The sequence below is a fragment of the Erpetoichthys calabaricus genome, chromosome 8, assembly GCF_900747795.2.
Source record: "Erpetoichthys calabaricus chromosome 8, fErpCal1.3, whole genome shotgun sequence".
Lineage (NCBI taxonomy): Eukaryota > Metazoa > Chordata > Cladistia > Polypteriformes > Polypteridae > Erpetoichthys > Erpetoichthys calabaricus.
The window spans coordinates 115,115,498-115,130,427 of NC_041401.2; the positions used below are offsets into that span (position 1 = coordinate 115,115,498).

Sequence of the window (14,930 nt, forward strand, 5' to 3'; positions counted from 1 at the left end):
GAAATTCCATCATACAAAGGAGCAGCTTTCGAGCAGGCTGCAGATGTGCCTATAAAAACAGCATGCCTGAAACACCGCAAACAAAACTCCATGTATTGTGGCATCGGCGAGCGGTCCTTTTAAGGATAGCCACCTAAAACAGCCATGTAAAGAGCAAAAATATCCATTCTGGCACTCGGTGGCGAAGCTGCAACAGGAATTAGACATTCATTTTTAAAATGAAAGTTAACATATTTCTAAGTGCGACAAACTTTGCCAAAACACAGGTAAGCTTTAGCGTTTATTCAAAAAACAATTCCGCTCAGAATAAATAGTTTCAATAAAAGTGAGTATATGAGTTGACAACGCACTTCGTGTTTTAAACATTACCGCTCTGCTCTCACTTTCTAACACGCAGTCCTACCTATCAGCAGCACGTGTCATTTCCGGGTAAAGACACGGAAGCTTTTAAAAATAAATCCCACCTCATTTTATCTCTGATTAGACGAATGCACAACAGTGTGTTCCACGGGTTGTCGAATGACTTGTCAATCTTCTCAGACTGCGGCAGTTTACTTCTCTGGCCTCGTGTTAGTTTATAATAATATCTGAGTAACCTTCAGTTATTTAGGTTTATACAAAGTCACATGGAACATTTTCTCTGATGTAATACAGAAAATGTGGCAACAATGCCGCTGTAAAAGATCTAACAGCCTTTAGTATATACTTTTTGTAATTTTGTTTTTATTTTGATTGATATCAACTTGTAAATAGTGTAAGTTTGACTGCAGTTTTATTTGGACTATAATGGATAACACCGAAGGAGAGTCTTTAGATTTGCATGGGGATGACGAGATAATAGAAGTGGTCGAGCTTAACGACGTGGACCCAACCCCAGGTACGAGAAACAAAACCGAGTGTTTTCATGTGGTTAAAATGCATAATCGAACTGGTTACTTAAGTTCTCATTTTTTTCCGGTAAACATTACATTTCTGTACTTTGCAGTGCTGATGCCATCTTTTGAAATCGGCGGGCTGGTCGACACTGACAATGTGCTGGTGTAACACGTTTGTTTGTCTTGAAAAGCTTAACTGTAGTTTAGGTCATCGGACTCTCCCAATGAATTGATATTTAAAAATATACCAGGTGTACTAAAACAGTACGCTTCTAATGGCTGTCATAATGGAATATGTAATAAATGTGATGGTACGGTTCAGAATAATAAAGTAGTCATTAGCCTCGATTAAAATCCTTGCATTATTCAGTATTGTACAGGAATACAGGGATGGAAACTGATCATATCATTCCATCATTTACGAACCTGAAATATAATTAGTAGACATTTATGAAGTAAACTACTTTGCACATTGTGAATCTTTAAACAATTTTATATTTTTGAATCTTTTGCTGCTGTTACCGTCTAGTGCAGGGTGTCCAACTCCGGCTTTGGTGGGCTGCAGTTTTTCATTCTAACACTTTTCCTAATCAGCGAACAGTTTTCACTGCTGATTAAATCCTTTTCCCTTCATTTTAATAGCCCAGTTTTTTTTAAGGATTCAGCCCTCTGAATTGATTTGTTTCTTCATTAAATGGCAGCCAAACAGAAATGAGGTGTGAAACGAGCCAATAGGTAATCAGCTAAATTGGAACGTCAAACTCCAACCAGTTTCACTCCAACCAGTTACTTAATGAGAAGCCAATTTTTGCTGTTAATTAAAGCTGTTATTGAATATCAAGACTTGTTGCAGCTGTCATTCTGCAACAGCACACTGTTGATTTTCTGTTTTTTCTAAGACCACCATCAAAATGTTTTGGTGACCTGAGCAGTCCAGCATGACCAAGACCTTCAACTTTCTTTATATTTCAGGTTTGCTGGTCATGTGGCTGCTTGTTTTGTGCTCATTATTGTTTGGCTGCTCGTTAAGGAAAAAGAAACAATTAAGGGTTCTGAGTCACATCAATTAAAACTAAGACAAAACAAGTTAATCAGCAGCAAAAACAGCTCAATAATTAAGAAGATGGTTAGAATGAAAACCTGCAGCCATTGCAGCACACCAAGACTGGAGTTGGAAACCCCTGGTCTAGTGCAGGGGTGGGCAAATTCATTCCTGGAGGGCCGCAGTGGCTGCAGGTTTTTGTTCCAACCCAATTGCTTAATAAGAAGCACTTATTGCTCTAGAAACACTTCTGCTTCATTTTAGTTATCTCTCTCGTTAAGATTTTGAACCCTTATTGCTTATTTAAGCCTTAAACAGCTGCATTCTTGGTTTTTAATTGCTCCTTATTAGCAATAAGATACAAATGACGAAAGAAACCAGCAGTTATCCATTTTGCTTGCTACCCTTTACACCTGTGTGTATTTATCAGGCACTATTTGGTTTAATTAAATACTTGGAAGGAAAGAGAAGAGAAAAAAGCGAAGGACTGAGAATTACCCGTCCGTTTTACACTTCAAAGTGTTTGGATGATATCCTTAGAATGGAAAAAAAAATCAAGGATATGAGAATGACTTGACATAGCAGAGTTAAAGCACTAACAAGCCATGAAATGTAATTATTGGCAAGGATTGTTTTCTAATTAAGCAACTGGGTTGGAACAAAAACCCGCAGCCACTGCGGCCCTCCAGGAATGACTTTGCCCACCCCTGGTCTAGTGCATATCCAGTTAAGGTGACAGCTTCTGTTAGATACTAGTAATGACATTCACTTGTACAGAGTCTTCAACTAAACTAATGTGAATGAATTTAAACGGTGGGATTGCCTGGGACCAGAAGTTGGCATCATGTCACCCAGGGCATCACCAAGTTTTAAAAGCAGACTTTTCTGTACTAGTTTAGATTAGCGGAATTTATGTCTTTTTTTTGGTAGTGAAGTTACCAATATATTGTTTTTGACCAGGCTGAAAAACCTAACAATAAAGAGCCTTTATACATTGCTAAACTGAGCTGAGACAATACAACTGAAATAACAGCACAGAAATATGACTTTAAAGTTATATTTTTAGGCAGTGTTGTTTGAATAGGGCTTACAATATAATTTTATTTATCCAAATAAACCACTTGTGAGAGAAGCAAAATCTTAATCCCTGTACAGATTTATAAATTTAGAGTACTGAACATCTGCACACATGCTTATCTGTACAAGTGGTCATTAATAAATTTAAAGTTCTACAGTAGTTTTTATTTAATTTTTATATCCGGTAGAAAGTAAGAAAACATAAATTTAATATGAGGCGGTCAGGAGAAGAGGCATCCGAGGACAGGAAAACAAAAGCTAACAGGTGATACATGTCTAGGTGAAAATAAATCCAATGTTCATACTAAGGTTCATTTAACTTAAGCCTCACTCAACAGTTTAACTGTCAAACTGATATCTTTTTAATAGTAAAACATAGGCACCAAGACAGCTTTGTTACAAACCTGTTGTCTGGCATATATTCCATCCTTTATGATATTTTTATTTATTGTTTACATTGTCTTTAAACATTTTCAAAGTTGTACTTTTACTCCTATAGTTAAGTGGAAAATTAATTTTGATTACTGTTGATTTGTACATGAGATTGTTTGTTTATAGGGGGAATGCACTCCCTTTTAAAGGCAGCTTTACTTCGTATTAAGTTTCATGGCTGTATAAAAACAGGAATCAAATGAGAGAAACACTTAATTTCAGACATAATAATAATAATAATACATTTTATTTATATAGCGCCTTTCCCATGCTCAAGGCACTTACAGAATAAATAAAGAACGGCAGAATATACAGTATATAGCATTGTACAAACCAGATAAATAAACAAAGAAGATTAAGACAGTAAATTCTGAAAAAAAAACAAAAAAACAGACAACATAATTGATGGTCTCGCACACACATACAGGAAAGTGCAAAGAATATATCACCAGTCTCTGAAGTAACATGAGGGAGTTTCTCTTGAATGTCTCTTGGCTCTTTAGCATTGTTTGGGTGACGGGTTAGAGGGGAAAAAAGTGTCCGAATGTTGGATGGAATTATGTGAATGGCAGTTCAGTGTTATTAAACATGCAGCCAACAGGGGGAGTAATCAACAGTTTACAGAGTGGCAGTTCTTATGATTGTTTTGTTTAAATATTATTACAAAAAGTTTTTTACTTGCCTCAGAGCTCCCTTTTTAGTTATTTTCTCTTTGCAGCCACAATATTCTGGCAGATTTTTGGCTATATGAAAGATGTTGTGTTTGACCTTCAGGTCCATCTTGTTTTTTAGTTTGTCTGTGGATGCTTGCATTTGAAAAAGACCTTATCCAAAGGGTTAAAAAAATGGATCCATGTGCAAAGTTTGAATTAAGTAATATACTAGTATAAGCTAGAATAACTTTGTGCATTTGTATAAATGCAAGTACAGCAGAAAGGTCACACATATCACTGCCTAACCATTTAAAGAATAAATCACATTGACATAATAAATACTGGTTATATTTGCTGCACACTACACATGATATGTTGGTAAAACACATTTTAGGTATTATAGAAGATAAACATCAGATTTCAGACACTACCACAATAATATAATGAAACATTTGCCAATAATTGGGTTAACTTATTATTAATTGTCTGATATATTCAGTGCAGCCTGAATTGTGTTATGTTACTAAGCTGTAACAAACTGACAGTATATAAATGCTATCAATGTGCCTTTCCTTAAAACAGTAATAAGCATTAAATTACCGTAATGGACAGCATAAAAAAGCTATTCAATAAATATATTATTAATTTATTGGGAATTCTTCAAATTTTCAAATGGACAACTTTAATATTTGCAGCATTTTATTTTGTAGTTAAATATTCTATTAATTTACTTACATAAGTAGTTGTGGAATTTCTACTCATTTTTTTTAATCTCATCATATTGAGAAGCATAGTAGAAAGGCAGAAAACACATATTTCTCTTTCTGTTTTAGATGATTTGGCAGAAGATTTTGAAGATGTTGATTTTGCAGAAGGGGGGTGTGGAGGATGATGAAGGATGGGAAACTGAAGATGAGGGAGGTGATGAACAGATGGAATCTTCTCGAGATGACAGTGAACTCACTTTTTCCAAGCACACAGGTAACACAAAAAATATGGAAACTTAATTTGATGTATTCATGATTTTTTTTTTTTTTGTTTGTTTTACCTGTGGAGTTCACCACAAAAAGCATAATAATACTCGGACTCATGTTGTTTGTTAAACAAAATGTGACACACTTTTTACCTGGTTCTTCATAGCAATTACCCTCATGCAAACAGTGGGAGTTAATACCATAAGGTATCCGTGCAATACAGGATATACTGGTACTTTAGGTGATAAGACTTTGTTTAAAAAATGTACATTTGCTTACAGGATCAACTTTTAAAAATCAAACAGGTATGTAAAACCTACAGTTTTTTCTTCTTGTAAAATGTTGTCTTTAAAGCATAGTTATGATTTAGCTTGTTTTAGTAGATGGTTAGCTAACTCATCACTGTGACATACACCTTATTCAACTTCTCAAAGTTTTTTTTTTTTTTGTGTACAACAGTATTTTAACAATAAATCACAACAGCTGGATAGTTTCTCTCCTAGTCACAGTTAATGTTTTTTGGGAACAACTGCCAAAAAAAAAATGCTGACCCATTAATGACCTTAGATAAGAAATAATAAAAAGTAGTTTCGTGAATATGAATATGACTTCAAAGCCAAAGGAAACTTCTGCAGTTTGAACTAATTTCTGTTGCAAACCAAACAATTAGGGAGAGACAAAAAATTTTTAAAAAGTTATTTACTGACATAGCTTCAACCATTAGATTCATACCTGGTAGCATGGATCGTGGACTACCTTAAAGACAGACCTCAGTATGTGCGTCTTGGGAACTGCACGTCTGACATTGTGGTCAGCAACACAGGAGCGCCACAAGGGACTGTACTTTCTCCGATCCTGTTCAGCCTATATACATCGGACTTCCAACACAACTCGGAGTCCTGCCACATGCAAAAGTTCGCTGATGACACTGCTATCGTGGGCTGCATCAGGAGTGGGCAGGAGGAGAAGTATAGGGACCTAATCAATGACTTTGTTAAATGGTGCGACTCAAACCACCTACACCTGAACACCAGCAAAACCAAGGAGCTGGTGGTGGATTTTAGGAGGCCCAGACCCCTCATGGACCCCGTGATCATCAGAGGTGACTGTGTGCAGATGGTGCAGACCTATAAATACCTGGGAGTGCAGCTGGATGATAAATTAGACTGGACTGCCAATACTGATGCTCTGTGTAAGAAAGGACAGAGCCGGTTATACTTCCTTAGAAGGCTGGCGTCCTTCAACATCTGCAAATAAGATGCTGCAGATGTTCTATCAGACGGTTGTGGTGAGCACCCTCTTCTACGCGGTGGTGTGCTGGGGAGGCAGCATTAAGAAGAAAGACGCCTCACGCCTGGACAAACTGGTGAGGAAGGCAGGCTCTATTGTTGGCATGGAGCTGGACAGCTTGACATCTGTGGCAGAGCGATGGGCACTGAGCAGGCTCCTATCAATTATGGAAAATCCACTGCATCCACTAAACAGTGTCATCTCTAGACAGAGGAGCAGCTTCAGCGACAGACTGCTGTCACTGTCCTGCTCCACTGACAGACTGAGGAGATCGATCCTCCTCCAAACTATGCGACTCTTCAATTCCACCCGGGTGGGTAAACGTTAACATTTAACATTATACAAAGTTATTGTCTGTTTTTACCTGCATTATTATCAATCTTAAATTTAATATTGTTTGTTTGTATCAGTAAGGTGCTGCTGGAGTAAGTGAATTTCCCCTTGGGATTAATAAAGTATCTATCTATCTATCTATCTATCTATCTATCTATCTATCTATCTATCTATCTATCTATCTATCTATCTATCTATCTATCTATCTATCTATCTATCTATCTATCTATCTATCTATCTATCTATCTATCTATCTATCTATCTATCAGGTGGTTCTAAAAGTAAAAACAGAAAAGTTTGGAATCAAAAAAACACAATAAATTATTTTGTGTTTGTTTATTTAAATTCTATTTACCACCTTGTTTTTTTTTTAAATTCATGTTAATTTTAGGTCAGATTATTGCGGGAATACAGATACCTTTGTTTTGTGAATAAATTCCACCTAATGCTAGTTTAATCAGCAGAAACCTTCATCTTGTGTTTTGTATGAATAGAATAACAGTAAATATTTACAGGATCAGTTGCAACAAACTTCTCTGATTAATACTTAGATTAATTTGAAGACTAAATAGTACAGTTCTTTCAACAAATCATTCTCAAATCTGAGCTTAGGTTAAGTGGAAGTGAAGAATTATTGTGTTGCTAAAATGAAAGCAAAAGATTGTGCATTGTCTTGGTTCTGTCAGTTGAATACAATGCTGAGCTTTGCATCACCTGATTCAATGTTTAGAAACTAGAGGAAGCTTTGAATCAACAAATTTAATATTTTAAAGGAAAAAAATCGGAAGAGTTAAAATATACCACTCAGTATTACAGTCTGTAAAAGTTTTGCTTGAGATTTTTTTTTCTATACTCGGTTAGTGGCAAAATTTGCTTGATTATTTTATTGCAAATAGTATTAAACTCATGTGGACAAATTTATTGTCCAGCTGTATACTTACTGCTAGATTCTGTACTTTGAGTTTTTTGCAGCTCATCCAGTTGTTTTGATAGTCAGTGTGATACACAAATAAGATTACAGATACCATTTGTTTATTTTCAACATTTTTTTTAATTTTACCTTTTGTTTAATTTAATCGGGGTGTCAAGGGTTGGGTGAATGAGAGGTTAATAATAGCCATAGTATGTGCAGTGCATAGAGAGCAAAAATAGACTAGTGATGAAGAACTTTAATAGTTTTTTTTTTCGTGTGTGCAGCTGGTGCCACTGTGTGGTGTGAATGTGTCTACCTTGCTTGGGTCATACTGCTTTTATGTGTGAAAGAAGATAACATAAAACATAACACATTTGATAAACATGGGAGATCGTTCCGTCTATAAAGCCTGTTTGAATGATGATGCTCTAAACTCAGCCTGTTCAAATGATGCTCTGCAGGCCCAGCCTGTGGTCCCATCAGAAATGCAGAGAAAAACTTATTTTGCGAGCCTTCAGAAATTCCTACATAAATTCCTACAGTTGTTCAGACTATGAATATAACACTTTTCATGGTCAAGCAACATTCAGCCCACGATGCAGCAAATTGTTGTGTGTCTAGAAGTGGTGGTAGTAGTCTATGATGCAGTGTTATTTTTTTTCTGACAGCACCTCTGCAGCGACAGCTGGTTGTGGCATCAACTGTGTATTAAATGATTCTATAATCAATTGTATGCTGAGTCTTAGTTATATTCCAGTTTCATCAAGTTAGTGCAAACGTGGGTTTTCGCAAATGAATCTAATTGTTACTCCAATTAGAGCTTTGTTAATGACAGCATTGTCTCTGTACTTCTCGACATATAATTAGTTGGCCCTACACTTACACATTTCGATCCTGGAGATTCATGGCTGTTACGAGAACAATGGTCCCTGCGTGAAGTTTGCAAAGCTTTTTGAGTAGTGAGTAAAATGTTACATAATTAGAAAGAAGTATTATACTTGATTTGTCAATTTCAGATTTTAAGCATTGTTTTTTCACCAAATAAACAAAACAAGTAGCGCTAAAACAGTTGGCCTCTATATATCTTCACAGTACCTCGTACTTGATCCAAATACAATGTATTCGTGCCGCCACCATTTTGCTTACAAAAAAGGCACAGCTAATCACAAATGTGGTGATTTAAAGCAAACCTGTGTTCCCTCAGTGTGCAGTAGATTTTGTATTCATGTGTGTTAGTTACTGTTACCACTAGTTATAGGTTTGTGCACTGATAGCTTTGATAGCATAGTTCTTTTTTTTTTTTCTTGGTGCCCTCCCCCTCCATAACCTATCATCTATGGGGGAGGAGCGAAAGCTTTAGATTTGTCAAAAATTTTGATCTCCAGTTTCCAACGGATCTCAAAATTTTAGGGTCCCCTGATACCGAAAATATCGATATCGTGTTGATGGGTGTGTGTCTGTCTGTGTGTTACAGTTTCTTGAGGACAGTCTAGAGCTAAAACTGCTGGACAGAAAAATACCAAACTTGAAACTTAAGCCTGTTATGAGATGACGACGTGCTGGTCAGTTTTTGAGCCAAATCGTGCAAGAAAAAGAGGAACTATAGAGGAAACCTCAAATACTGTAATTCTGCAATTAATTATGCATTTTTCTCATCATTTGCTATTGTATGACCTTTTTTAAATCAGAAAGATCAGCATCAGAGCGTGAAACAGTTACTGAAATGTTATTGAATAGTTTGAATAACTTGGTTTCTAGGGCGCAAAACCTACGGACGCTCACGTCACAATTTTTATTGTGTTAAATGCACTTTGTAATGTACCTGGGTCATATATGACCAAAATATTTGTTTTACTTCAAAAGGGAAAAAATGTTATTTCTAATACTGTGTACTATTTTATTTTTATGCACTTTGAAATGTTACTAAGTCAGACATGACCTCTTCTTCTTTCGGCTGCTCCCATTAGGGGTTGCCACAGTGGATCATCTTGTTCCATATCTTTCTGTCCTCTACATCTTTCTCTGTCACACCCATCACCTGCATGTCCCCACTCGCCATATCCATAAACCTTCTCTTAAGCCTTCCTCTTTTCCTCTTGCCTGGCAGCTCTATCTTTAACATCCTTTATCCAATATACCCAGCATCTCTCCTCTGCACATGTCCAAACCAACGCAATCTCGCCTCTCTGACTTTGTCTGCCAACCATCCAACCTGAGCTGACCCTCTAATATATTCATTTCTAATCCTGTCCATCCTCGATGCACCCAATGCAAATCTTAGCATCTTTAACTCCTACAGCTCTGTCTCCTGCTTTCAGGTCAGTGCCACCGTCTCCAATTCATATAACAAAGCTGGTCTCGCTACTGTCCAGTAGATCTTCCCTTTCACTCTTGCTGGTAACAGTCTGTCATAAATTACTCCTGACACTCTTCTCCACTCATTCCACCCTGCGTGCACTCTCTTTTTCACCTCTCTTCCACAATCCCTGTTACTCTGTACTGTTGATCCCAAGTATTTAAACTCCATCTTCGCCAACTTTACTCCATGCATCCTCACCATTCCACTGACCTTCCTCTCATTCACACATGTACTCTGTCTTGTTCCTACTGACCTTCATTCCTTTCTCTCTAGAGCATACTGTATTTCCACCTCTGCAGGTTCTCCTCATCCTACTTCCTACTCTCGGTTCAGATGACAATGTCATCAGCAAACATCATAGTCCAGGGGGACACCTGTCTAATATCATCTGTCAACCTGTCCATCACCATTGCAAATAAAAAAGGGCTTAGAGCCAATCCCTGATGTAATCCCACTTACACGTTGAATGCGTCTGTCACTTCTACTGTAGACCTTACCACTGTCACACTTCCCTCATACATATCCTGCACAACTCTTACATACTTCTCTGCCACTCCCAACTTCCTCCTACAATACCACAACTCCTCTCGAGGCACCCTGTCATATGCTTTCTCCTGCAACTCCTTCTGGCCTTCTCTATACTTCTCCATCAACACCCTCAGAGCAAACATTGCATCCGTCATCATCAAGTCCTTCCATGAAAACCCTGAATACAATGAGGACTGATCATTTATGTTAGGTAGAATGCCTAGAGGGGGCTGGGCGGTCTCATGGCCTGGAACCCCTGCAGATTTTATTTTTTCTCCAGCCATCTGGAGTTTTTTTGTTTTTTCTCTCCTCCCTGGCCATCGGACCTTACTTTTTTATTCTATGTTAATTAGTGTTCTCTTATTTCAATTCTTACTTCGTCTTTTTTCTCTTTCTTCATCATGTAAAGCACTTTGAGCTACATTATTTGTATGAAAATGTGCTATATAAATAAATGTTGTTGTGGTCTTTGTTGGCATGAAACCATACTGCTTCTCACTAATCATCACCTCCCTTCTTAATCTAGCTTCCACTAATCTTTCCCATAACTTTATGCTATGGCTCATCAATTTTATCCCGCTGTACTTACTACAGCGCCACACATCCCCCTTATTCTTACAAAATCGGTACCAGTACAATTTTTCTTCACTCCTCAGGCATCCTCTCACTTTCCAAGATTCCATTAAATAATCTGGTTAAAACTACACTGCTAACTCTCCTAAACACCTCCATGCTTCCACAGGTATGTCATCTGGACCAACAGCTTTGCCATTCTTCATCCTCTTCATAGCTGTCCTTACATACTAAGTCAGACATGACCAAAATGTTTTATTTTTTATTTCAAAAGAGGAAAAAAGTATTGCTACTGTTTTGTCTTGGTAGAGTAATATTTTACTCTTCTTTCCCCTTTTGTATTATTAATATGTAGCCTTTGTCAGAATGCCTCAAATCTCAAAGACTTACCAATGTTTATAAGGTGTTGTACCATATAACTTCTCCCCACCTTCCCTTCTACATCTACAACCTCAGGCAATTAGGTGTAGTAAAAGACAAGCAGGAGTTAAGCTACACTTTAAATAATGTATTATTGATAATATTCATAAATAACAATATCCATCTATCCATTATCCAGCCTACTATATCATAACCACAGGGTCACGGGAGTCTGCTGGAGTCCATCCCAGCCAACACAGGGCACAAGGCAGGAAACAAACCCCGGGCAGGGCGCCAGCCCACCGCAGTAATAACAATATGCAAAGTACATTTGAATATTGGCAACCATACAACCTGATAAATGGTGATGTGTAGTTTCAGGCGGCACGCAGACTTGTTAGTTACTTAAAATGTCTCTAATTAAGGCATCATTTGTGGTCCGCTTTCTTCAGAACAGGACGCATGCCTGTCTCAATACGGCTGCCGAGCTGTGCTCTTCATTGTGTTGTCCTTTTTGGTTCATGATGTGTGATGGTCTTTCATCAGTTTGGTGAGAGAGAGTGAGGTAAAGCAAGCAAATTTATAGGTTTTCTGTCCAACCCCTAGAGCCAATAGGACGTCATGGTACTTAAGGCTTCTGATGCAGGACAGTTCCAAACAGCCATACTTCAGACCAATGGGGGAACAGAACACCTTCACACCTGCCCTCCAAACCATATTTTAAGGTAAAGCTTGGCAGTTAGGCAGCCTGGCTTTCCTGTGGGGGTTGACTGGAGTCCTGCAGAGACATATTAGCCAAAATTGTTTGAGGCACTTCCCCCAACCTTGTTGAAAAATTACAAAGAGACTCATTCCTAAAAGAGGGGAAGGGTTTCTTAAACCATCAAACCATTGCTGTTATCTATAATGTAACACTAATATTACATTGCTTTGTCTAAGTTACAAATAAAGACATACAAAATATTTATCAACTTGTTTTCAATATTTCACATCACAACAGCTATTACCTTAGATTCTGTTCAGTTATAGCTTTTGTATTGTTTTTTATGCACTTGTTGACATGCCTGTGTCAGATGTGACCAAATTTAAAAGGGAATCAATGAATAAAAATTATTTGTTTTTCAATACATTCATTTGTGTTGGTTTAAAATTTGCCATAACCTGTTACTTGCCAGCAGCTGAAAATGTCTGGCCCAGCTAAATTTCTTGGCTTGAAAATTTATCCCATCTGAATTTGTAATTGAATAGCCCTGCTCTAAACTGCAGAGCATAAATATTTCACAAGTTAAGGAGATTCCATAAAAGTTACCAGCACCAAGGAAAACACTTAACCTGTTTCATACCAGCAGGTACTTTTATCTAAGTGCAGGACTTCAAGAATCTCATTTTATTTGAAAATGCCACATTGTTTAATTCACTGAGATAGGAAATCCCAGCTGCTTATTCAAGACACATAGGGAATTAGAAATGATAGGGTCATGGAGTATTGACAATCTCCTATGTTCTTCGAAGAGCTCATGCTAGCAAACGTTAAAAGCAGAAACCACACATGTCAAAACACAAGTTCATGATCAACATTCCAACTACATGGGATAGCTCTTTTTACATGACTGAGCAATCCCTTGAACAACAACCTGCTACAATATATATGCTTTATACATAAGTTTGTGACATTGCAATTGGCATTGAATGTGCAATTGACATAGATAGATAGATAGATAGATAGATACTTGCAGAAGCAATGAAACCACTTAAAATCATGACAAATGTAGTATCTGATAGAGACAGTTTCATGCTGTCAATTGTGGAACCTTTACATTTTATTCATGTTAAATCAAGTGACTAGACCAGGGGTCTCCAAACTTTTCAGCCCGAGGGCCGCATTAACTATCAAACAGCAGTTTGGGGGCCGACTACACACTCGAGGTCCAAATAAAAAAGAATCAAAACATAGATGTTGTTTTTAATTATTTATTTAATATTATTTTATTCAGTTATTATTTAATAACACATTGATACACTACACATGAACACCTGTATTAGTAGGAATGGTGAAATTGTTTCCTGGATGCCAAAATAGCAGACATTTCTGGCTTTAGATTTGATGTCCCTAACATCAACAGTGACCTGAGATTATCAACAGACAAGTTTGTTCTCAAATTGTTCTTCACGTATTTCATTCTTGAAAATGTTTGTTCACACAAGTATGTTGTTCCAAAGATTGAAAGGTCCCTTGATGCAAAAGTTTTGACATTAGGAAAGTCTTCCTTGGGCAAAAACTGGTAAAAACCCACCAGTCCTTCTTTGAACTTGTCCCTAAGGAAGTCATTTGCTTGCAACTCAATGACCTCCAGCTGCAGTTCATCTGGGCAACTGGCCACATCTGCTTCAAATGGGTTTTGAAACAGTCTCACTTCTTCTGCCTTTGAATCCAAGTCAGAAAACCGTTCCTGAAACTGCAGCTGGAGGTCTTTGATGATCTTGCATGCAAATGACGTGGGGAACTCAGCTGTTGCTTCAGCCATGAAGACCTTGCACTGCTGAAAGTGCGTCAAGTTGTTGGCCTGTACTTGTTCCAAAAACAAGACAAGTTTAGATCTGAAGGCCTTTAGGTGGGTGTATAGATCAGAAACTAGATTTTTCTCTCCTTGTAGTTTTAGGTTCAGAAAATTTAAATGACTAGTTATGTCTGCAGCAAAGGCCAATTTCCACACCCACTCTTCATCAGATAGTAATGGCTGTGGCTTGCCTTTACTTTCCAGGAAGTCACCTATTTCCTTTCTTAATTCAAATACTCTGCTCATAACTTTCTCACAATTTAGCCATCTTACTGCTGTGTAATATGGTAAATCTTGCGATTCTGTGTCAGTATCTTTCAACATGTCTCTGAACTGTCTATGGTTGAGCCCATGTGACCTTATTAAATTCACCATCTTCACCACAGGATTCAGTACACTGCTAATGTCCACATATTTAGCACACAAAGCTTGCTGGTGAATAATACAGTGCAGGAACATTGGTTGTAGAATATTTTTCTCATTACACATCTGCTTCACTTGTCCAACCAAGCCTTTCTTTATGCCACTCATGTTCTTTCCTCCATCAACAGGCAGGCAACTGAGGTTAGTCCAGTCCAAGTTATAATCAGCAAATGTTTTTTTCAATTAATTGAATATATCCTCTCCGGTAACAGTGCCATACATGCTATGTAGGGAAGCCAGCTCTTGTGTTATGTTCATGTCTTCATCCACACCTCTAATGAACACAAGCAGTTGAGAGGTGGAACAGCTGTCCTGCAATTCATCCATTGCAATTGAAAAATGGCTAAACTTGCTTGCATTTTTCGCTATTTGAGTCACAATGTTTTCACCCATGTCTGCAACATGGCGGGCAATGGTATTTGCACCCAAAGCTACATTTTTAAATTGTTTCGACTTTTCTGGGCAAAGTTCCTCAGCCACCTCCAACAAACATTCCTTCACTACTTCACCATCTGTAAACGGTTTGCCACTTTTAGTCAG

General features: G+C 37.6%; 1 protein-coding gene across 1 annotated transcript in view; it reads left to right on the top strand.

Moving 5' to 3' along the window:
- Positions 1 to 501: 501 nt before the first annotated feature.
- aamp (angio-associated, migratory cell protein) overlaps positions 502 to 14,930 on the top strand; it is a 58,160-nt gene continuing 43,731 nt past the window's right edge. The window contains 3 exon segments of the mRNA XM_028807320.2: positions 502 to 877; positions 4,913 to 4,956; positions 4,958 to 5,060. Coding sequence (XP_028663153.2) covers positions 787 to 877; positions 4,913 to 4,956; positions 4,958 to 5,060 — 238 coding nt within the window. The 5' untranslated portion in view covers positions 502 to 786.